The sequence below is a fragment of the Equus asinus genome, chromosome X, assembly GCF_041296235.1.
Source record: "Equus asinus isolate D_3611 breed Donkey chromosome X, EquAss-T2T_v2, whole genome shotgun sequence".
NCBI lineage: Eukaryota > Metazoa > Chordata > Mammalia > Perissodactyla > Equidae > Equus > Equus asinus.
The window spans coordinates 136,195,049-136,219,150 of record NC_091820.1 but is presented as its reverse complement, the minus strand read 5'-3'; the positions used below and the strand labels follow the sequence as shown (position 1 = coordinate 136,219,150).

The following is a 24,102-nucleotide window of genomic DNA, read 5'->3' as shown; positions in this document are numbered from 1 at the left end:
GGGCCCAGGAGTTTACATAAGGGCCACGCAAAGAAGTGGAGGAGAAGGAAGAGAGCAAGCCGATCTTCTGGATGCTCTGCGTCTCCAGGGCACACAGAGAGTTTAATGCTTTTCGGTATTCTAAGTTAGGAGCATGCGTCTACGCAAATGCCGACGTAGAGTGAACAGAGAAGACAACTGGGTATTGTCAACTGCTTGCTCCTCTGTTAGTAGAGATAATACAGTTAAATACTGAACTTTAAAAACTTGATTATGGGAAATCCCAGACATATAAATAGTAGTGAGAATAAAAAGAAAACAAACCCCATAGACCCATCACCTGGCTTCAAGAATTATTTGCACATGGCCAAACTCGTTTCATCTCTGTCTCTGCCCTGTATTATTTTGAGGCAAATCCCAGACATTGTATTAAAATACTGAAACATTAAGTTGAATGTATTTTCATCCTATGTAGCCCTTACCTGTTTCGACATTTGCCATACACAATCAATAAACTGGAGAAAAATAGGAGATCGGTCAGCATCGGCGTGGTTCTTATCACCATGACCTATCCTCTAAAAGAGGAGATGAAGATGATTTGTTTTAACTTATGGGTACAAAACTGAGAAAGCACAGAACCACAAAATGTGACCATCCAACTCAGCGACTTGTTTTCCAAATGCCAAGTTTCTCAGAGTAGTCTATTTTTTCTTGGCAATATAGAAAACAATGTAAAGTTTTGAAATAACGGAAACTAAGCATCTATAAAATACTGATACAAATTGGCACAGCATCATCCTATGTGAGTGTTATAACTATTTCATCTGATTGGATGAAGGCTAAAAGGTTGCACAGCAGTGTTTCTGAAACTGTCTATGGGTCCTCTGCATGAGAAGCATCCGGGGAGCTTGTTAAAAATGCTTATTCAAAGCGTGTCTGGAAACAAGACCGGGAAATATGAATTTTAATAGGTTCTCTCAATTTTTAACATGTATATGAGAATAGTAATAAAAACAGCCACAACTAAAAGTCTAGCATCTCTACAAATATAGTTGGCTCTAACAGCTACAATATTGGTTGAGCAAGAATTGTCATCCTATCTTCCTCCTTTTGCACAATTTCAATTTAAATGCTTCTATGCAGACTCCCTGTATGACTTCCAAGTGAAACTGTAAATAGTGCAGATGGATAAACATGTCTCCTAAAAAGACCTTCAGTAACCCAAGGCATCACACATTTTCAAACCTGTAGAGTGTTTTTTATTACACTCCACAGATTTTCTTCTTAGAAGTGAATACATGGTTTCACAACTAGTTGTGGTTATTTTGGTGAGGAAGATTGGCCCTGAGCTAACACCCCTGCCAACCTTCCTCTATTTTGTATGTGGGATGCCACCAAAGCATGCCTGGATGAGTGGTGCATAGGTCCGCACCAGGGATCTGACCCCAGGAACCAATCGCTTCTCGGCCTTTTGGCTAAGATCAAGTGTGAACCCATGAACCCCAGGCCACCGAAGCAGAGCAACTGAACTTAACTGCTATGCCACTGGGCCGGCCCCAACAACTAGTTTTTTAATACCAAATGGTGGTAGTCTGACGTTTAAAAAAACCAGCTTTATTGTTTACTTACAGATGCAAATTTATGTCCAAAACTTATCCATTCTTTTTGTACCAATATTTCAAAACCTTCGATGCTCCGATAGAAGCTGTCCAGCATGAGCATGGCCAGGGACGTCAGCTGGGCGGTCCTGTCCCATCCGTCACTGCAGTGCACGAGTACTGAGCTCTTTCCTGAAGAGACTTTATCTGCTACTTGAATGGCTCCCGTCAAAACAAGCTGGCAGAGAAAAACATGCGAGTCAGTGGGTAGCTGTAAGATACTGCTAAATTTGAAATTATAGGTTTTTTTGTTTGTTTGAGGAAGATTGGCCCAGAGCTAACATCTGTGCCAATCTTCCTCTATTTTGTATGTGGGATGCTGCCACAGCATGGCTTGATAAGTGGAGTGTAGCTCCACACTGGGGGTCTGAACCTGCAAACCCCAGGCCGCCGAAGTGGACTGCACAAACTTAACCACTACACCACCAGGCCGGCCCCTGAAATTACAGCTTCTAACCCTAGAAGAAGTCCTGTTTGAAAATACTATCAATGTCTAGAACAGAAAGATTTCTGAGAACAAAACACCAGGAGCTGCAGGATCTGTTACACTGCCTCTACAGAAACTGCTAAAACCAAACACACAAACAGCCAAACTGCATTTCAGACTTATTTTCACGTATATGATTGTCTAAGTCCACTAGGGCTGCTGTAACAAAGCACCACAGATGGGGGGGCTTCAACAACAGACATTTACTGTCCCACAGTTCTGGAGGCCACAACTCCGAGACCCAGGTGTCAGCAGGGACACGTGTCCTCTGAAGGCTCCAGGGCAGGACCGACCTGTCCCAGGGCTGTCCCATAGCTTCCGGTAGTTCCTTGGCTTGTGGCGGCATAATTCCAATCTTCACATGCTGTTCTCCCTGTGCACGTGTCCCTGTCTCCAAATTTCCCCTTTTCATAAGGACACCAGCCTTAGTGGATTAGGAGCCACCCTACTCCAGTATGACCTCATCGTAACTAATTACATCTGGGGTGACCTTATAAGGTCACACTCTGAGCTACTAGGGGTCAGGACTTCAACATATGAATTTTGAGGGGACAGAATTTAACTCATAAGAGTGATCATATTAGAAAAATCACTGGCCCAAGAGGTCCAGTCTAGACCTTAAAGACCTGAGAGAATGGAAATCACCTTTTAGCCTTTAAACTGACAAAATATGAACTCTTGGGTGGCTCAAAAATCACAGAATACTCACTACAGATAAAGTGATGGCCTTCTAGTAAAAATTTGAGACTCAGAAGTACTACTAAATTTATGTATACAAAGAGTTATTCTTATGATGTCATTTTTGATGACTTAGGTATTTACAGATGTATACTTCACAAACTATAGAATTTATCCATCATAAGTGTGCACTTCAGTAAGATTTAATAAATTTACACAGTTGTGCAACAATCACCACAATCCAGTTGTAGAACACTTCCATTACCCAAAAAGCTTCCCATGTGCCATCTAAGGCCAATCTCTGCTCCCACCCTCAGCCCCAGGCCAACACCGAACTGCTTTCTGTCTCTATAGTTCTGCCTTTATTAGAAATTTTATATAAGTGGAATCATATAATAGGTGGCCTTTTCTGTCTGGCTTCTTTGACTTAGCATAACGTTTTCAAGGTTCATCCATGTTGTAGCCTGTATCACTACTTCATTCCTTTTTATGGCCAAAAAATACTCCATTGTATGGATAGACCACGTTTTATTTATCCATTCATCCACTGATGGACATTTGGTTGTTTCTAGCACTGGTTACTATGAATAATGCTGCTGTGAGCTTTCACGTATACATTTTTATACAGACATAAGTTTTCATTTCTCTTGGGTAAATACCTAAGAGTGAAATGGTTGGATAATATGGTAAATGTACGTTTATTCAACTTTTTAAGAAACTGCCAAACTGTTTTCAAAAGAGGTCATACCATTTCACATTCCCACTATCAGTGTATGAAGGTTCCATCTTTTCATGTGCTTATCAGCCATTTACATATATTATGTCATTTTGGAGCTCTCCAAATTCTAACCGCCGTGCAACAGACATTTATTATGGTAATTTTAACTAATTCAAGGAAATTGAAATACTCATTTATTTTAACTAATTCAAGGAAAAGTCAGACTAAGTAAAGGTCTGATGTACAGAAATTTTAAAAGAAATGCGATTTTATTATTTTGACATAAACAGTAACTGAAGATAAGTGGACAAAGTAATGCCAAGAAGGACAGGTTAGGGGACCTGACGGCACATCAATTATTTGTACAAAAATCATTGCTTTTAAAATGAATGGAGCAGGTTTATTTCTTCAGGCATTTTAAATATCTCCTCGAAATCCTATTTACAATTTGAATTCGAGGCCCTTCTGAAGAAATGGCTGTTAAGAAGCACTGGTAATACACTAGATCACTGGAGTCCAACTAATGAAGCTGAGGGCGACTCTCGGGCACTTTCCTTATAATAAAAAGGGGATGCAATCTTGGCCAATTATCTTTAAAAATATCAGATGTTTTCCAATAAAGTATGAATTCCATCACTTCTTGACAGGAACAGTTACAATTATCTAAATGAAACTAATTCAGATTTTCAAAAACACATCACTGAACACTTAAATAATCGGATAGACTTGTGACTCTGATGGGAAGAAATGACAGCCATGGAGCAGTGGACAGCACGGTGGCTAGAGCACCAGCTCAATGGCTGAAGGCCTGGCTTTGAAACCGCACTCCACCACTTCTGACAGGTCACATCTTAAGCCAGTCACATAACCGTGGTTCCTTTCTCTCTGAAGAGATGAGAGGAATGGTACCCCCACCAGCCTGTCTTGGACTAAAAGAGATAATCCCCTGAAAGTGCTGACATTGAGCACGTGTTCAGTGAATGCTAGCTGCCGGCTAGCTGCCTTCTAAGAAGCACAAAACAATATGTCTCTTTAAAATGGGAAGGAATATAGGGGAAGAATATTGAAAACTGAAAAGGACAGAGAGAAAATGGAAGCTCCAGAAACCAGAGACCTCCTTCCAACCTGTTGGGGCTCCGTCAGCGGACTGGGATGAGGATTTAGGACACATGCCAAGGGTGGTGGTCTTCTCACCCGAAAAGGCTTGCCGTTTTGCAGAGTGGTGGGACCCTCTCACCTGAGTGCAGGTTAGTGATGGCCATGCCCCATGTCATTCAGCAGCCCCGAGGCTGTCAAATAGTGCGGAAGGCTGAATAATGGTCACCAAAGACGTCCTGGTCCTAACCCCCAGAAACCTGTGAATGCTGCCTTAGATAGTCACAGGGACTTTGCAGACGTGATCAAGTTAATGACTTTGAGATGGAGAGATTATCCTGGATTATGGAGGTGGGCTCCAAATTATATCCATGTATCCTGATAGGACAGAGATTTCAGAGAGGAGAGAAGGCAACGTGATCATGGCGGCAGAGACTGGAGCGAGGCGGCCACAAACCAAGGAACACCAGCAGCTACCTGAAGCTAGACGAGGCAAGGAACAGATTCTCCCCTAGAGCTTCCAGAAGGAGCACTGCCCAAATGTCCCCCCCAATTCCCACCCAGTCTTCAAGGTCCAGCTTAAGGCTACCCACATCTCTGCTCCCCTGTCTGAACCACTACCATCTGACTCATACCTGGGAAGCCCTGAGTCAGATCTTGGTACATGTGTCCACCTGGGCTCCCCAGTTACACCTGGTCTCCTCAAAGAACAATGACAGTTTCTCTAATTTCTTTTGAATCCCCATCTCTATGGACAAAACTATAAAAATGTCCAGGGGCCTTTTACAACATTCTCCATATTCCGTAAATCCTAACTTCCATGCTTCATCTTTTGCAGGTGGCCTTGACTCCTCGTTTCCTCACACACCAGAGCCACTGAATGAGCCCTACTTTCAACCAGTCTCTTCTATCTAGCTCAGAGTGCGGGGTGACTCACCTTGCCAATCATTCCTGTACCTGTGCTCTCTCCTCAAAAAAAAAAAAAGCCTTTCCCCTTAGTTACAAAAGTAACAGATACTCACTGAAAAAAATGGAGAAAACAAAGAAAAGCACAAAGAAGAAAATTAAAATGACCATAGTGCGATTAACTCAGAAAGAATAACTGTTAACGTGTTTTTTGACGCCATTCCTAAAGCTCTCTGCATACAAACATGTTTTCCTTCATTAGGGCTTTCAAAGCGTTTTCACTCTTACACACTGAGCATTTCCTGTGTTAACAGATAGCACATTACATGCTTTTTAATGACTGCATAGTATTTCATTATACAGATAAAACTTTTCTTGTACATTTAGGTTGCTTCCAATTTGTCACTATTATAAACATCCTGCTATAATCACCTTTTCAGATCTGTGTCATTTCCTTTAAAAAAAATGCCTAAAGTGTATCTTTTCTCTTTGTCTACAAAAGCCCTTAAAAAACTCTTCTTGAAATCATATGACCCTCGACCCTTCCCTTCCTTTAACTATCTTTTCAAAAGAATAGTCTGTATTCACTACTTCAATTTCCTCCACTCTCCTCCACCCCATCTGTAGACACCCATAAAAGTCTGCCCCCCAAGGTCATCAAGGATGTCCCCAATAAATATGTTTGAAGTACCACCGACTCTTAGCTCCTTTCTTTAAATTCCAATATCCTTCTTTGATCTCCTGATTTCTCTCTGATGAGCTCCACCTCTCGCCTCCTGCCCATTCTCAGTCCTTGGTCTCTCTGTACATCCTCTCTCTCAGCATCCTCATTAAAAGGCTTGGCTTGACTTTGTTGCCCAAGAGCTGCTTCCGAGGCCTACATCTTAGTCCCAAGCCTCTTTGTTAGTTCCACTTTGCATGAAAAACTGCCTATTAGACACACTGGGTTGACGGCCCGCCACCACCCCAAGTGCATGGTGTTTCTCTTGACCAAAGGCCCAGTCAGGACTACCCTTCATCTACAAATGGTGACATCATTTTCTCAGTTAGCCAGGCTCAACCTCTTGGTATCATCCTACATTTCTTTAGATCCTGCATCTAGCTAATCATCAAATACTACAGACCCTTCCTTGGAAATAGCTCGTGTCTGTCCCTTTCTTAGTGCCTCATCCCACACACACCCGGCAGCATTCTAATCTAGGCCATTACTACCCCATCTCTGGACGCTTGAAATGGTTCTGTTTTCTCTGACTTTACTTTCTTCCCTCTCTTGTCTATTCTATAAGCAGCTACCAGAACATTTTCCTAAAATAACCCACTATTTCAAAACCTCTGGGGCTCCCTATAACCTAACTTGACAGTCAAGGCCCCAGAATGCCTGGCTTCTCCCAGATCTCTCTAGATTAACCTGCGACTACAGAAACTCTCACTTTTCCCAACTAGGCCTTACCAAGGCCTGTTTCTGAGCTCTTGTCCAGCCTGCTCTCTCTCTAGAATGGACTCCCTCATCCTTTCTGTTTTCTTCAAGGACCAGGATCAAGCCCCACTGAATCCAAAGAGCCTGTTCCTTCCACTGACTTTGCTATGAAGCCTCACTGGTACTTCACATACAGTACCTTGGAATATTATGTTTCTTTTTACACATACATATCATCTCTTCAACCCTAAGAACCTCCTTAAAGGCAGGAAGTATGTCTTACACCTTTTGCCATTCACAGGGTCTAGCATGATGGTCTGTACATAACGAGCACACTCCTTGTTTAAAATAAACTCTTTATTTTATAATAATTTTAGATTTACAGAAAAGGTATAAAGGTACTACAAAAAGTTCCCATACACTCGACTCAGTTTCCTCTATTATTGACATCTTCTAATAGTATGGTAAATTTGTCCCAACTATTGAACCAATGTTGAAACATTATTTATTTATTTTTTCCGAGGAAGATTAGCCCTGAGCTAAGATCTGCCAATCCTCCTCTTTTTGCTGAGGAAGACTGGCCCTGAGCTAACATCGGTGCCCATCTTCCTCTACTTTATATGTGGGACACCTGCCACAGCATGGCTTGACAAGCGATGCCATGTCTGCACCTGGGATCCGAACCGGCGAACCCCAGGCCACTGAAGTGGAATGTGCGAACTTAACCACTGCGCCACCAGGCCAACCCCCGATACATTATTAAATTATTAAGAAACTTAATTTATTTTTAATAAAGTCCACACTTTATTCAGATTTCCTTACTTTTTACCGAAGACTCTTTTTCTAATCCAGGACCCCATCGAGAATACCACATTACATTTACTTAGAATCGTTTTTGAGGATGACAAATTAAGAAAAAGTGAAAGTGAGACAAGATAAAAATATGATTCCTATCAAGTTGGAAAATAAAATTTGACTAGAAAACCATCTATATCAATAATTCACCTATTTAAAGTAGACTTTTTATTTGTTTACAGAAGTAAAAGTATTAGTTCCCCCAGCTTCAAGTACTTTTGCTTTTAAAAGAAGGAAGGTTTTTGATGCCTTTATCAAGATGAAGGATTCAATATAATAAAAATCCAAACTCATTCTTTAAAATCAGTCAATTTGAGATTAGTTTCGATACAAACGATCGCTCTCTGCCTTGAGGGTCATGTTCAGTAGCAGTTAGATAATACAGTGGCTATTCCTACCCCTGTGCAAGGCTCAACTGCTTCCTATTGATGAGATGGAAGTGACAGCTCTACAAACTCTAAACATATCCTGGTGGCGATGCCGTGAAATCTTTAATTTGGGTAAACAAATTATAAAGAAACACAAAGCTGTCAAATATAGAACCCAAACTATGGATATTTCACCTCTCACTGTTCAAGTTTTTCAAATTTAAGGAATTAAAAAATATTCCTTTTCCACTAAACAATTACTTTTTTTTGAGGAAGATCAGCCCTGGGCTAACATCCACCACCAATCCTCCTCTTTTTTCTGAGGAAGACTGGCCCTCAGCTAACATCTGTGCTCATCTTCCTCTGCTTCATATGCGGGACGCCCGCCACCGCATGTCCTGACAAGTAGTGCGTAGGTCCGCACTTGGGATCTGAACCGAAGTGGAATGTGTGAACTTAACCCTTGCGCCACCGGGCTGGCCCCAACAATTACTTTCTTTTTTATATATGTAAATCTTTGTTTTAAAAAATGTGCTTACCTTGATATGTTCTAACCAATGAGTAGACTCCAAACTGGACAACCAATGAGATTCTTCCACATTAGGATAAACAATGTCTTTGACTTTTTTTAAAGATTCTCGCATAACATGAATGTTATGAATGTCTAAGAAGAAAAGTTCTGCGTTGTGATATGCATCATCACTTTCATATCCTCCTCCTGTTGCCTAAGAAACAAGATATACAAACAATTGGTTGGGTTTTCTATTGCATCAGTAATTTACACAAATATTCCAAAAGTTATTGTTCCTCAAAATCGCAACCTAAAACCCTCCAACTTAGATACAATAACTGATGTGACTTGTCTTCTATCCAACACGAAGCCTCAACAACCTTAGTCATATTTTGAGATAGAAAAAAAGCTGCTAGGCTGGCAATTTCCTGGGGATCTATATTTGCGAGAAAAAAATCATTTTCAGAATGTCCTATGATTACTAGCTCTTCTTCCAGGTCTGGAAAGGCAAGAGCAGGTCCGTCCTTGTCCTCCATCAGTTGTGTAACGGTACTCTGCAGGTGGAGGTACTGGCTTTGTGACAGCGCTCACGTGGGACAGGATGGGCTAGAGGAAAACAACAGGCTTTAGAGTCAGACAGACCCAGGTTGACAGCCCAGCTTCAGTCCCTCTTTGCTGTGTGATCTGGGGCAAGGCACTCAACCTCTCTGAGCCTCAATGTCTTCTCCTATAAAATAAGGGGTAATACTACCTTGGTCTCACAGGATTAAGAGGAATCGTATTCTACAACAGCTAACACCAGCCACCATTTAATGAGCCCCATGACATCCCAGATACTGATTCTTGCTTTACATAATTTTATCTAACTCTTACAGCAATGCTGCAAGATAGGTATGACTATCCCCATTTTGCAAATGAGAAGAGATGCTATTTAACTGTCCCCAAAGTCACGCGGGTGATCAGTAGAATTTAAATGGTCTGCCTTCAAAGCCTGACCCTTTCCAAGCACACCATGTGTCCCGGCTAAGCAAACACCAAGGACAGAGCCCTCCGCGCAGCGGGCCCTCCGCACACAACAGCTTCCCAGAGGAGGCGAGACGGCCGCTGCCTCCCACAGCGCCTCCAAGTCCCAACTTGCCAGGGCTGGCGTTGGGCCACCTTGGCAGCATGGTGAAGACGCCTGTTTCCCACATAGGCAAAAAGAAATGCTATGCTTTTGTTTAGGAATCTGTCTGCAGTCTGCTTAATGTTTTTAAATGCCATGGAACATGCGACCTCTGGCCCTTTAAGAAAAAGTTCAATAATTCAGAGACTTTTGAAGAAAGCAATGTTCTATAAGCTGTAATGAAGGAGGCTAATTAACACTGTGAAAACATATGAATGTGTAAACTCGCCAGTAAAGGTAGGTATACAGTCAGAGCAACGTTATACTACCTCTGGAGCGTCTGTAACAAGAGGACAGGGAGATGCGCCTGGAACGGAAGAGTGAAGGGGAAGGCACCAGACAAACGTGTCCTCGCTACATGAGGCCTCTTTTCTTTCTACTGCTAACAAAGAAGGAATATAAACTGGCAGCTCGGGACAGAAGGGCCCACGTGCAGCCTATGCGGTTTTCTAGAGTCAGTCTCAGAGAAGGCTTCCTGAGGGGAAGGAAGGCTGCCCCCTGGAACTCCAAACCTGAAGACCTATGTGCGAACCCGAGGCCTGGGTCTCCAGACTCTAGGTGAGAAAATATATTTTATTTAGACAGAAATTTATTTTTAAAGCTTGCTATAAATAGCGTCAGCAGTAAGTAGACAATAAACCTTCACTTTGTTGTTTTCAAAAGTTATTAGCTAATGAAAAAATAGACAAATGGGCCACATTCCCCTCTTCTTGGCCATCCAGGCCTCAGGGAATAATACCCGGCAGCTCCACAGGGAGGTCCCGGCAGAGGTGCTCCTCCACCTGGCAGTCACTTTTGTAAACTGCAGGCCCAGGGCAGGAAGGAAAGGGCGAGTCTAAGTTTTGCTAGATCTGCAAGCCTATAATGCAACGACATATGTCACCCTCCCACAGACAGGCGGCCTACTTCTCTGCACATGGGGTTTTTAAACAGTTACGGTGATTTTCAAAGAGATTCTCAACACTGGAGTTTCCTTCACAAATAACTGAAGACGATATGCGAAAAACTAAAAGGAAAATAGCCTCATCACTCATTGCTAAGGTTTCTGGCAAAAACAGACACTAATACAGTTCCGCTTTAATTCATCACAGTGCACCGCCACAAGACTGAAGCAGCTTGGGGCTGCAGCTTGCCGCCCCGGGATTGGTTTGTTTAATTTAAAATGGTGTGATGTTACTTGTTACATCCAGGCTTGTAAATTTCTAAATATCCGCAAGGGAGGAACAATTAGGTCCAAAGAGAACAGAAGTCAAAAGGGTAAAAATCAATTAGTCAAGCACAGATTGAGTTCCCAAAAGTTCAAATTCTCCATCTCTGGTTATTTTTGAAGTCTTCTTTTCAGTTTTTTTCCATTCAACAAAAAAGAACAATCCAGATTACCTAGTACGACAACATAAAGGTCCAAAGGCCGGTTGCTATGGATATAGATGACTAAAGGAGAGACACGGTTGAGGGAGGAGGGGAACCTGTGTGTGGTTTTTCAAGAATGATGCAGACATCTTCAAAGCCTAGGCTTTTTCCTTAATTTTTTCCTTCCCTTTATTCCAAAGGGGACCAGAAACACAGGCATATTTCCTGAGTGCTAAAAAGGCATTCAAGAATTCTACTGCTATAACAACAAAATTTAGAGTTAATATGAGATGTTCATTTTATACATTTTAATATTTTAAAATATTCTTTCTAAATACCTCATTTTAATGTTATATCTATTTCAGGCTAAATGTATACATGGAAATAGTGTGTTTTACACATGTATTCAACTCTGAGTTATATATGAACAACAGCAGAACAGAAATAACGTTAAGAATAATCCTAAAAGATACTCATATTTAGACAATTTCCTAAATGTTTTATTTATAATTCCTAATTTACTTATCGATTTCACTTCCTGATTGCTTTACATATAATTTCAAAATCATTTTCATTACCTAAACAAAACCCAACTGTAGTAAGAGCTGGTCCAAGAGCACGCAAGGGGCGAGGGGCTCCCCAGGGGTAAATGTGTAAGATGATGACCCGTGTGCAAATAATGACAAGTGGAGCCCCCCCTCCGGCATGCCGTCCTCCACACCCTCGCGTAGAGAGACGTCACAGGTTCCAGTTAGGAAGCTGCTGCGTCCGTCCGGGCTGCTCGAGGACTTGTGCTTTCAGGTGCTTGTCTTGTGCTCTGAATAACTGAAGACACCCGAGAAATGACCTCGGGAGAGGCAAGTAATTCAAGATGATGACATTTAAGCCTACAGCTAAGGAGAAACAACGAATCTGAAAGGCGGGATGAGGGTGAACAACCAGGGGCAGGCCCAATGTGAGCACTCGGAAGCGGCAGCTGGCAATAACGAGAGAAGGAAAAGAGAAAAGAAAAAGGAGAAATCGAACGTAAAAAGCATATCAATCTGGGGCCATCTAGTGTAGGGGCAAACAGCTTCAGAGGAGCTCCCGAAGGTGACACAATGTAGCCACTCACGTTCACAATGATGGCCCCAACCAACCTTAGGGGCACTTCCATATTCTACTTAAGAAGGCCAAGAAGACAACTGAGACAGATTTCTTTGAAAATAACAACAGTGTGTGTGTGATTGTAAAATTCACATACATAGATCTACTCATTTTTGAATTATCTTATATAAATGAGAATACACATTTATGAGTATAGTGAAGAGACTGTTTTGATAAAGCCACAGATTTAAGATTTTAACAATCTCAGCTTCCCACAACTCCTCACAGATGCTTTAAGAGTGCACACATTGAGAGCGAACGTCAACAGCCGAAAGAGCTCCAAAGAGATTCTAACTTTCGCCTAAGATTATGGCCAAAATTCAAGTTCCTTACAGTTGTAGATTTGCCTAATTTACCAGAAAATTATTTTCATTTGATTTTAACGCATTCAACTTTTGTTTAAGATATGTTCTGAGACTAAAACTACTTTCTACCTAAGTAAACTAGTTTTCTTTTTTTAAAGACTTTATTTTTCCTTTTTCTCCCTAAATCCCCCCGGTACATAGTTGTGTATTTTTAGCTGTGGGTCCTTCTAGTTGTGGCATGTGGGACACTGCCCCAGCCTTGCCTGATGAGCGGTGCCATGTCCACACCCAGGATCCGAACTGGCAAAACTCTGGGCTGCCGAAGTGGAGTGCGCAAGCCTAACCACTCGGCCACGGGGCCGGCACCCTAGTTTTCTCATTTAAACTAAGTTTAACTACTAATTCTAACCCATATGTTGACATACTATGGCAAAAACATTCATGCACACACCGCATGCTGTATGTAAGATAAGTTTCTATTACATCATTAAATATACTCACCTTGTTGGCCACTGCATTTACATTGGGTCTTGCATCATAAATTGTGAGTTTAGAAATTTGTCTGTTAGTCTCCCTGATAACGTCAAGGTATTTCTCATCATCTTTATTTCGTTTACCACTCATACCGACAAGAGGCTGACTGCAACGTACAATGACAGTCTTGTTTTCTGGATGAATCCACGACAGCACCTATGGTTAGTTCAGAAATTTTAAGCTATCAAGAAAAAAAACAAATCTCAAGAAAACAATTAAAACTATAAAAAATAAAGCACTAACAATCATGATGAAGTGAACCTGATTTTGCTGAAATGGAAAAATTGTTCACCTGCGATTTCACTGTGAGTGCCCAGAAACACACATTTAACAATGGTGACTACTCCGAGACAATGAGAACAACAACCCCTTTACTAGTCTTTTCTTAATTAGCGCCACATCTAAGAGAAGTACAATGCTTACCTAAAAAATTCTATCACTTAAAGGAAACAGAAAGCTTCTGATATGATTTCAATTCTGTAGCTTCCACTGGATTTGTTATCACACAGAAACAGCTTTAGCAAAAAGTGAGAGGTACAGAAAATCATCTCTGGTACTGTATACTTCTCATGATACCAACTCCTGTCTACAGGTCATTTTCCCAGCAGTCTCAATTCTAGAATCTCACACAATGGGGGGCAGGGGGGAACTCAAAGGAACTAAAAAAGATCTTAGGACAGCCAAGAAAGCTGCCAGAGTCTCCACAATAAAGCTTGGATACCTCACACCTAGCAGAGCTCTTCGAGTCTTTTTTTATTTTTAACTTTTTTGTGAGGAAGATTGGCCCTGATCTAACATCTGTTGCCAATCCTCTTTTTTTTTTGCTTGAGGAAGGTTCTCCCAGAGCTAAGATCTGTGCCAATCTTCCTCTACTTTGTAGGTGGGATGTCTCCACAGCATGGCTGACGAGCCAAGTAGGTCTGCATCCAGGATCCGAACCTGCGAACCCAAGGCCCCCTTTGAGCCTTTATTCAGAATCAATCTTCTCTCATTTTGCACACCAGCCTAGCATATTTGATATCTAGTTTCTCAGCTCATAGCACATGAGAAACAATATCTGTAAAAGGTGGCTAATAATGCAATACACTGAAAACTATAGAATTGTTCATTTTAAATGGGTGAGTTGTTTGGTAGGTGAATTATATCTCAATAAAGCTGTTAAAAAAGAAAAAAGGAGGAGCCGGGAGGTGAGTGTGGCAGGCAACAGCACGGGGCTCTGGGGGCGGGTCCATGTCTGCCCCAGGCTCTAACCTGGGCACTGGGCTCACAGCCAGTCCCTTCCCTTTCCTCTTTCTTCACATGGGGAGGACGTTATCTCCTGGGGCTGCTGGGAGGACCGAATGAAGAATGCCCATCAAGCATCTAGTGCAGCGCAGGCATGCTGGCTCGAGTTAGCATCTAGAGGCAGGCTGGGTGGCCAGTGATATCAGATATGAAAAACCATGAAAAGCAGACCTAAGAACTAAAACAAGCAGAAGTGTTTGAGCTCACTTAAAATCAGGTCAGATACGCTGTTGTCTTTGAAGTCACCCCCTCCACAATGGCAAATGACAAGCATTTATGTTCATAAAAACTTGATGTGCATAATAATGACAGTGGGATAGTGAGAAAAGATTATATGATAATATGAACGAACACTCATCCATTGAGTCTTTGCACCATGCCAGAGACCAGTTAAAAACACCATTGTGAAGGGCTGGCCTGTGGTGCACTGGTTAAGTTTGCACCCTCTGCTTTGGCAGCCCAGGGTTCACTGGTTCGGATCCCAGGTGTGGACCTACACACTGATCATCAAGCCATGCTCTGGTAGCGTCTCACATACAAAATAGAGGAAGACTGGTGCAGATGTTAGCTCAGGTCCAATCTTCCTCACAGAACAAAAAACAAAAACAAACCCCAAAACCCCACCATTGTGGCCCCTGACTAAGGGTCCAAAGGCTCAGAACTGGGAAGCCTTGGGAAAAACACTGGCCTTCCTCCAGCTCCATGGTCTAGCTACAATGTGGAGATGACATCTGCCCCGCCTACCTCCTACGGCCTTTGCTTCAAGAGAGATAAAAGACATGAGATCAATTTTATGTATTTATTTATTTGTAATTTAATTTTTCCAGCTTTATTGAAATATAATCGACATATAACACTGTAAGTTTAAGGTGCACAATGTGATGATTTGATAGATCACTTTCAAAAGAGCAAGCTGCTACACATACAAGAGGCTTAACATTTGATAAAGACCCTCAGCAAGTTTTAAATTTAAATTGGGTCACATGCAAGAGACTGTCCTGTGCCACCTGCTGTCATACGTAAACCAAGTGCTACGTGGAAGGACAGAGGAAAGGACATCCCTCCTCTCTCTGCTTGGAGACTTGCGACTGGACTCACCAGGCCATGTTAGGAAATGCTATTCTTATGAGTTATTTCATCTCTTACTTTCTTTTTCTTTTGGGATCTCAACTAACTTTTAAAAAGGATGCTTGCTGCATAGCTGACCAGGAACAAATCATGCTAGTTTCACAATATCAACTACTGTGAATGCTTTTAAAGCATAGGGTACCATATTAGATTCTTCTTCTTAAAGTTAATATCTAGAGGCATAAATAATTAAGGACATACACAAAGATTTAGCCGTCAATAGATATTTTATAATAGTTAGTATCTTATTTGTGCACAAAATAACAAGATTGCTTTCTCATCAATTCTTTCTGTATTTTTATATGGGCTTTAAAAAAAAAGAACTGGATATCAAATATTAATGATTTTGCATTAAAAGCACCTATGTTTTCTGGGTTATAGTCAAAAGTCAGGTGGTTAGAAGGCATATCGGAAAGAGTACATTATCTACTATTAGATATTATTAAGTATGATAATCACTAAAGATATAGAGGTGATGGACGGCTGAGCCTTAGTTTTGTTAGGAAAAATAAATGTAAATTGGTGGCCATCACAAAGTAAGAAGGATCACTAAAATGGATAAATACATAAAAAGTTCAGCATTCTATGCGCTCCATAGCGGGCTCTCATTCACTGAGAATAGGAGGAACCACTGGATCAAGACGGCAGCCTGAGCACAGGGCACCCGGCGCAGTTGTTTCCTTTCCTCTCCCGACCCCAGTCCCACAAAATTCACACACACACACACACACACATATCTTTGGCACAGTAGATGTTCAATAAATAGGAATTGAATGAAGGAGTAAACAAAATCGATCCACACTGCCCCAGCCAAGTTCTCTAGTGAGCAAGGCATGTATTATCAAGACAGCTGGCCAGGGCAGGGCAGGAGTCTGCGGCTGACACAGAAAAGTCTGTCCAGACAGAGCACAAGAGGGGCGAACTCATAACTCCAGCTTCACTAGCACTGTGTTCCAGCAGAATGACCTAAAGAACATACTTTCAAGCACAATATGTCATGAAGACATGAACGGGCACTCATAATTAGAGAAGCAAGTAAATTTTAAAAGTTACAATTCATATTATGTTGACAGTATACAAAAGTTTTACACAAATATCCTTTTAAGGACAAAAATGTTTAGACTTGGAAGTTAAAGGCAAAGTGACATTAAATCTTAGTTTCTTCAACCTTTGTTGAAAATCCAAAATAAAACAATGTACTTATTATGACATGCCCTGAAAATTAACAGAGGGGAAGAAATTCTCTAAATTTTTAGTCAATAAAATTTATGTATACAGAGTAGACAGTATGACTCATACATAAATATTTAAGAGTCAAAGAGAACTTTGTGCACTAGGTCCAACGATACCGTGAGTATACTGTCTGAAATAACCTGCACTTGACTACAGTTTGCTGATGTATTAGCACAGCTTGCAAACGTGACGAGGATAAGCTAATCCTATGTAAAAGCCTGTATTAATAGCTCTATAACGTAAGAAAGTGCATGGTTTCCAGCATGACTCGGCCGACGTTTATCAAGAGCCTATCATATGTCAGGTATTGTGCTACAAAGACGAAACCACAAAGACACTGTCCTTTCCTCTGTCCTTCCACGTAGCACTTGGTTTACGTATGACAGCATTACTTGTACCCTCTCTCATATACGAACTACTTGCATTTCTCCTCCGTCCCTGAGCGTGAGTTCCTGGAAGGCAGGTGCTGTTGTCCTTCTTTTCCCATTTGGCATGGAGCTTTGCACTCAGAGGCACTTGATAATCATTTGTTGGATTGAAATTCCAAAAGAGTGTTTCTCTGAATTACCGGACTACCGTTTTTACGGAAAAAAGGCACTCTGAAAAAAACAATTGCAGTACTCACTGGAATTCGATTTCGGGATCTAAACGTTGCAACTCTCCTGAGATCCTCATCTGAGGCACGATATGGAACCACCAAGAGAGAAGGGTAAGTGTCACAGAGTTCATAGCACTTATTAATAAAAGTTATTCTCCAATGATGATTGGGTAAGCCCTGCAGGAAAAAAGGAAGTCCAAGTCAGTGCTGTGTGACTTCACCCCTGGATTCGGCCTTGGGCCTCCTTTCTAGCAGAATCTGCACATGCCTCTTTGACTACAGGGGAGTGACAGCCTACTGATTTATAATTAGGGGCCAAATCAATAACCCAGACAACATGAGAACACAAGACAAAACACTGGTGGTTTCCATAATTCTAAACTATCATTGGTAAATACAGAATCTCTTGAATTTGAGATCTTCCTTTACTTCATGTCAAGCTATTCTTCACTACTCCTGCAATAAAGATAAACCCAAGTTCACCCCGACCTGCGATCCCCCCACCCCACAGAAAAGTACATGGTGTAACCGTGTCTAATTGAGGGTAGAAACGAGATCAGGGAACTTCCTCTCCCTACTCAAAACAGAGTGAATGCTTCAGTCTGCTCCAAAGTAGAAAGAGGCTAAGTTTATGAAGAAAGCCACAGAGGGGAAATAAAGGAAACCCCTCTGGGGAGGCTCATTTCGCCACCTCCTAGGAGTTTTTTCAACCAAGTTGCTTGGGATGGGTGATCTCCCTATAGGTTGTGTGAGAAATACAGTCATTTGCATGCTAAGCAGACTGAAAATGTGACAAGGAGACATGGAAGACACCTCCCATACTACCGTCTACCCGCAAAATTGTATCTAGTATGGACAAGATCCAGAGGTGGTGGAATATTCTCTCCCCATACTCACAAATACACAAATAGACACACGAAAGTCAGCTATGTGGATGCTTGCTTTGGGGAAAGACATTGTACCTTTTCTTTAGGTCTGGTCCTATAGACCACCGACCAAACGGATGAGTCTGATGCTGAGTCCAATTAGAGTTATAAGTCCCATCAGAAAGTTATAAGAAAAAAAGATGGAATATAATGGCAGTCTAGAACAAAATACTTTCAACAGTTCAGATATGCATGCAAACTTAAAAACAAGAACTGTTTTGTTTCAAGCTAGAAGCTTTGACCTAGAAAGTAAGTCTTAATATTGTCAATAACACGCCAAAAATAAGGTACAAATGTTTTAATACGTAATGCTACAGAGGTCTCCAAAGCATGCAAAATGTTTTAATGATCCTTCTTCTGCCTCAATAACTGACCCAGAATAGAGGTCATTAACATGAGGTATACACAGCCTTTGAAAACTCAATAGTCTAAAGCTGATTTCTAGAAGCAATAGGACATACTACCTCATACACATGCTCTAGAGATAAACTTTCCAGACTCACATCCCTGAGCATCGAATCTGTTTATGAATACACAAACCACTGATCAAGACTAAAAAAGGAAATCAACCCAGGTGCTTATTAGTGGAGGTGGTGGCTAGAAGGTTCTTCTTAAAGTCCAGGGGTCTGCAATTTTACTTTACTTCTACTTTCCCTGCCCTTTCATATAAAGACACTGGGCTTGATTTGATTCTCAAAGCTCGTTCAACAAAATTTCCCAATTATTTTAAGAGCTTTGTAGAATGACAACTATAAAAAATTCTATCACAAAACTCCTGGGTGTCCTATAGACTTGGTTATACTTGTTACATAACGTGCACAGGATCTTCTTCACAAAAAAGGCCACAAGAGCCCTTTGTCCCTAAACAGCAACATTATACCATGCCTCTTACACCAAATAAATATGCATGTAGGTAAAGTTTACTAAGGCAACTCTAATACAGCCATCAAAGCTTTCTTGAACAAGTCATCATTACAGGAAAACAGTTCTAACTCATTTGAATCTGCAAAGTGGAATAAATATAATTGAAATCCAACTGCCAGTAATAGTTAAGCTCCCAAATATATATATATACAGTAACATCAACTCCCAAATAGTAGGGTATAGAATTTGACTTTTCCAGACTCCAAGTATTTCATCCGTTTCATGAACAACATAGAACTCATGCTCTTCATGTAGGGGAAAGAAATAGACCTTAGCCAACCGGCCTTCAATGCAGCTTGAATATGGCTATGAAATGAGGTCATAAATTACATAGTAATAGATAGAGGAAGGTATATTATACCACTGCCATTAATATATATTTAGCAAAGATGTTATTGATTCTCAAAGGGCATGACTGATGATGCATTATCACCATGCGTATTTGAGATTCACCACACGTCACAGTACCTGTTGACTTACCTGCCTTCTGTATTCTTCAACTGGATTATAAACCAACCATCCATCCACATTAAACTTTTCTTCGTTTAAAAATGCAAATATTGGCTAGAAAAGGGGGGAAAAAAGGATTTAAAGTTCAGCGTGAAGAAACTAATAGTCTATCAAGACTACATCCTTTGATTTTTCACCAGATTTGCCTACCATGAAATCACAACACAAACTGAGATTTTAAACAAAGAAATAACAGTGGAAAATTAAGACTAGACTTACACTACCTTCTATCTTGAGCAATAACTACTTTAGAGACCTCAATTTTCTATAGCGCCAAATATCTCTTTTAATTTTGTTTTAAATTACGTTCCACAAAAATCAGATTTCCAGACCAAAAAATGCCTATCAATTTTAAACAGTATTAGCAATTGATCAGGTAACAGCCACTAAAAAAAAAAAGAAAAAGATTCAGGAATGATTATTCAAGAGTGCAAGTGTTTCAAAAGGGAACAACGACACGTTTATCTATTAAAAAAGAAACAACATGTTAGGAAAATGCTTAATTAACTGTTCCCTGTGAATTCTGAATCAAAGCCCTGATGTCTGTGAAATGACAGGATTTGGACCTCTTTTCTTCTCTATCTATGCTCTCTCAAGGTGATACTGATGAATTCAAATACCACCCAATTCAAATTCGGCTTCAAATACGGCTTCAAATACCATCCGTACCCTAGTGGCTCCTAAATATCGATGGCTTTCCAGCCCCTACTCTGATCTCCAGACTTGATCATCCAAGCGTCCACTCCACAACCACCAAGTGCCTAAGAGGCATCTGGAAGACTTTGAAGTTAAGACATCCAAAGCTAAATGCTTGACTCCTCCTACCCAATCTAGCTCCTCCCACAACCTCCTCATTTCAGTAGATGACAGCCCCATCCTTCTAGTTGATTAAGTCAAAAACCTTGGTGTTAACCTCATCACCTCATTTCTACCACCCTGGTCTAAGCATCCACCATCTCCCACTCGGATTATACTAATAACCTCCTAACTGGTCCCCTGCTTTCATCTTTATCTCTAAAGTTAAAGTTATCTCTAAAGTTTAGTTACCTCTAAAAGTCATAACCTAAGTCAGGTCAAGTCATTCCCCTGCCCCAAATCCTTCTGTGGCTTTCCATCACACTTGGAGTAAAAAAATGGAAGTCCTTCCAAAAGCAGCTGTCTACCATCTGGCCACATCCCCTATCACATCTCTGCTCTCTCCCTTGCTCACTCCACTCCAACCACACTGGCCTCCAGTGCTGCTCCCCAAAATCACAAAGCACACATCAACCTCAGGGCCTTTGCACCTGCTCTTTCCAGCTGTCTGTAATCCTTTTGCCTCATGGCTTCCCCCCACTTCTTTCACATCTCTGCTCAAATGTAACCCTAATCAATGAGACTTTCTCTGATGCCCCATAGAAAAACAACATGCTACCCCAACAACAGCAGCCCCTATTCTCCTTCCTGTTTCATTTCCCCCATCACTTACAAACATTTGACATATTACATATTTACTTGTTTGTTTACTCTTGGACCCTCACTGACCTCACCCCTAGAACACGGGCTCCATGTAGGTAGACACTTGCTTTGTTTACATCCTGTATCCCCAGTAACCAGAACAGTGTCTGGCCCTTAGTAGGCAGAATACGTATTTGTTGACTGAATGAAAATGTGCAGCCTTATACAGCCCCTGCACATCTGCTTTCTCTGGAGGTGCCATATCTGGGCACTTTTCCACTATCTTCCTTTGTGCCCATTTTCCTCTGTTATCAGCCCACAACTCTGAATGTTAGCATTCCCTCCCCTACATTACAGAGAATTTCTGGAAAAGCATCACTTAGCAGCAAGAGTTTTCTGTATTTAAGTGGCAAGAGGTTTAAGGTAAAAACTGATAAAGAATATGCTCTCTGGACTGTCTTCTGGAACTTTCCAAAGCACGTGGCACCCTCAGTAGGTTTAAACTCTGGCAGTGCTAGGCTCACGTGCCGTGTATTCTGTGATGGATAGCACACCGACCACAAGTTAGTAATGACGCTGATCTAGCTATGCATTTCGTTGAGGCTTTATGTTGACAGTGAATCCACAGCAGTACTAAATTATTCAATACCACTGCAAAGAACAAATGCTTTCTGTTAACTGAAGTTTAACTCAAAGACAGAGGGACTTTCGGTAAAAACAGCACTAAGATGTATGCTACAATCTTTATCCGGAAACAGAATCTAGAGAACACATCTAAGCATTCTTTCAGTGACATCTGAGCACCAGAGACTATACCTGGCACAGGTAAATAATACTGCTGAGCGCCGGGCTGTTGACACCCTTGTAGATGGCAGATGGTTTGAGACATGAGGCTGTACTGTCACTCACTTTAGAAGAAAACCTAGAATCTACTTTCTTGAAATAAGTTCATGATCGCAACATGGTTTTTATTCATTTTTTGTTTTTAGTTATTTGCATCTTCCCCATGAAGCTCAGGCAAATATGGCAGCCTTTTAAAAACAAAGAATACAATTGCTAACTCAAAGGCCAGATAAGGCTTTCTCTCCAGTAAAATCATCATGTGCATTAATGCTATCAGTGTCCTTTGACTTGCCAGCAGCATTTTCAACATAACTTACTATTTCTCAATCATTAACAATAAAGCAACTCTTCTTTTGCTCCAAATATTCTGTTGTATTTTATATTAAAATTACTGACAAGTTTATAAAATTGTTATCATCAGAAGGTAAGAGTATACAGCCCAAGCAAAAATTACCTCCATAATCCCTTTAATATGTTTGATTTAGAGAACTGAGTACAAGTAACATAAAAATTTGTCTCATTAATACGAGAATGACGCAATGTCCTCATGGTAGCAACATATCAGGTGGCCTTTCTCATGAAATCATTCTGGAATGACACTTCGTATTTCAAGCGACATTCAGATAATACAGGATGAGTTGATGAGGTGGCCCCCTTCACCCCTGAAACCTGCCTCTGAGAACTCTATGACAGAAACGGCTGCCAGTTTACTCTTGATGGTAAGAGCCAGACCTGGACTTCAAATATTTCAGGAAAATTTATGAATCACATAGCAGCCAGATATTTCTTGTCATGAAATACACAGCAACACATCTAATACTGAACTGGAGCTTAAGGTGGTAAGGACCAGGTGCTTAAACTAGCATTTTAACCATCCAAATAAATTAGCTTCCAATTACAAGAACACAGATTTGTAGAAAAGCATTACTTGTTAGTGTTCACACTGTGCTTTTCTTTAAACACTAAGCTGTCCATAAACTACTTGGCTCTAAGGAAGCAAACATGCTAAGAGAACCAATGCTGACATTTTCTAGAGTTGACTATTCCAGGACGGACTTGCAAGATTTTAATTTTTACTTTTTCCTTAAAGATTCAGTAAGAGAACAAAGCAAGAATTTTGAAACTCAAGTTCTCAATAGAGTAACATAAAAGTAGATTATTTAAAAAAACAAAAAAGAAAACTACTAAGTATTAAAGCAAGGCTAACAAGCCCAATCGTCTGTACCTCACTGTTAACAAGCACCAAGTGGCAACCCGTTTACAAGCCTAATTAAAGCTCCTGTCTGAAGACTGTTCAAACCTACACAGGTTACACGTCTGGAGGCCTCAGTTGTCATTTATTATCTCTTACAGACGACACATTTGTTAAGGCTTTGTGTCTTTAGTGCTTTCTTAGTGAGGTGACCTTTCCCACAGGTATTCCTGACTATAACCGTGGGTCAATTTGGACCCTCTCTTTGGGAAATCGAAGTCCCACAGAGAGAACTGGTTCTAGAGAACTTTCCTTTCTGAGGATCAAGCAGGGAGTGAGGTTTGAGAAATGGGCAAAAACAAAGTCAACTTCATGAACCCATCCCAGCCCCGACTTCATTTCACAGCCTACGGAAAAGTCAAGAACGAGTCAGTACCGGCTCGGCGCAGCCTCAGAGCAGAGCAGTGTTCTGCAGGGGGCGAGCTTGCAGTCGGTGCTTCAGGGAGCCCTTCCTGGCTTCCTTCTGCGGCCTGGGCCCACACCCCAGCTCCGCCTCAGGATTGGGGCTGGGGGTGCTTTCCCAGGGTGCCGCTCAACTGTGCCCACCCCACCCCCAGTGAACCAGAATCTCTAGGGGCCATCACCCTGATCCTGAAGGGCCATGGGGAAAACTCCAGAACACTTAGGAATCTAGCCTGAGGGTTCTGTGCTGTCCAGCTCTTTGGGGGGCTGCTTCACTTGTTTTTTAAAAGTTATTTTGAAATAATTATAGATTTACAAGAAGTTGCAAAGAAATGTACAGGGAAATCCCATGCATCCTTCACTCAGCATCCCCCAGTGTGAACACCATGCATG

General features: G+C 41.3%; 1 protein-coding gene across 7 annotated transcripts in view; it reads right to left on the bottom strand.

Moving 5' to 3' along the window:
* Positions 1-24,102, bottom strand: part of MTM1 (myotubularin 1) — a 98,244-nt gene that overhangs the window by 13,010 nt on the left and 61,132 nt on the right. For all 7 annotated transcript variants that reach the window (XM_070502159.1, XM_044763395.2, XM_044763391.2 and 4 more), the window contains 6 exons: positions 19,746-19,829; positions 17,443-17,592; positions 13,140-13,328; positions 8,701-8,886; positions 1,609-1,815; positions 462-554 (listed from right to left, as the gene is read on the bottom strand). In XM_070502159.1, coding sequence (XP_070358260.1) covers positions 462-554; positions 1,609-1,815; positions 8,701-8,886; positions 13,140-13,328; positions 17,443-17,592; positions 19,746-19,829 — 909 coding nt within the window. The remainder of the gene's footprint in view (positions 1-461; positions 555-1,608; positions 1,816-8,700; positions 8,887-13,139; positions 13,329-17,442; positions 17,593-19,745; positions 19,830-24,102) is intronic.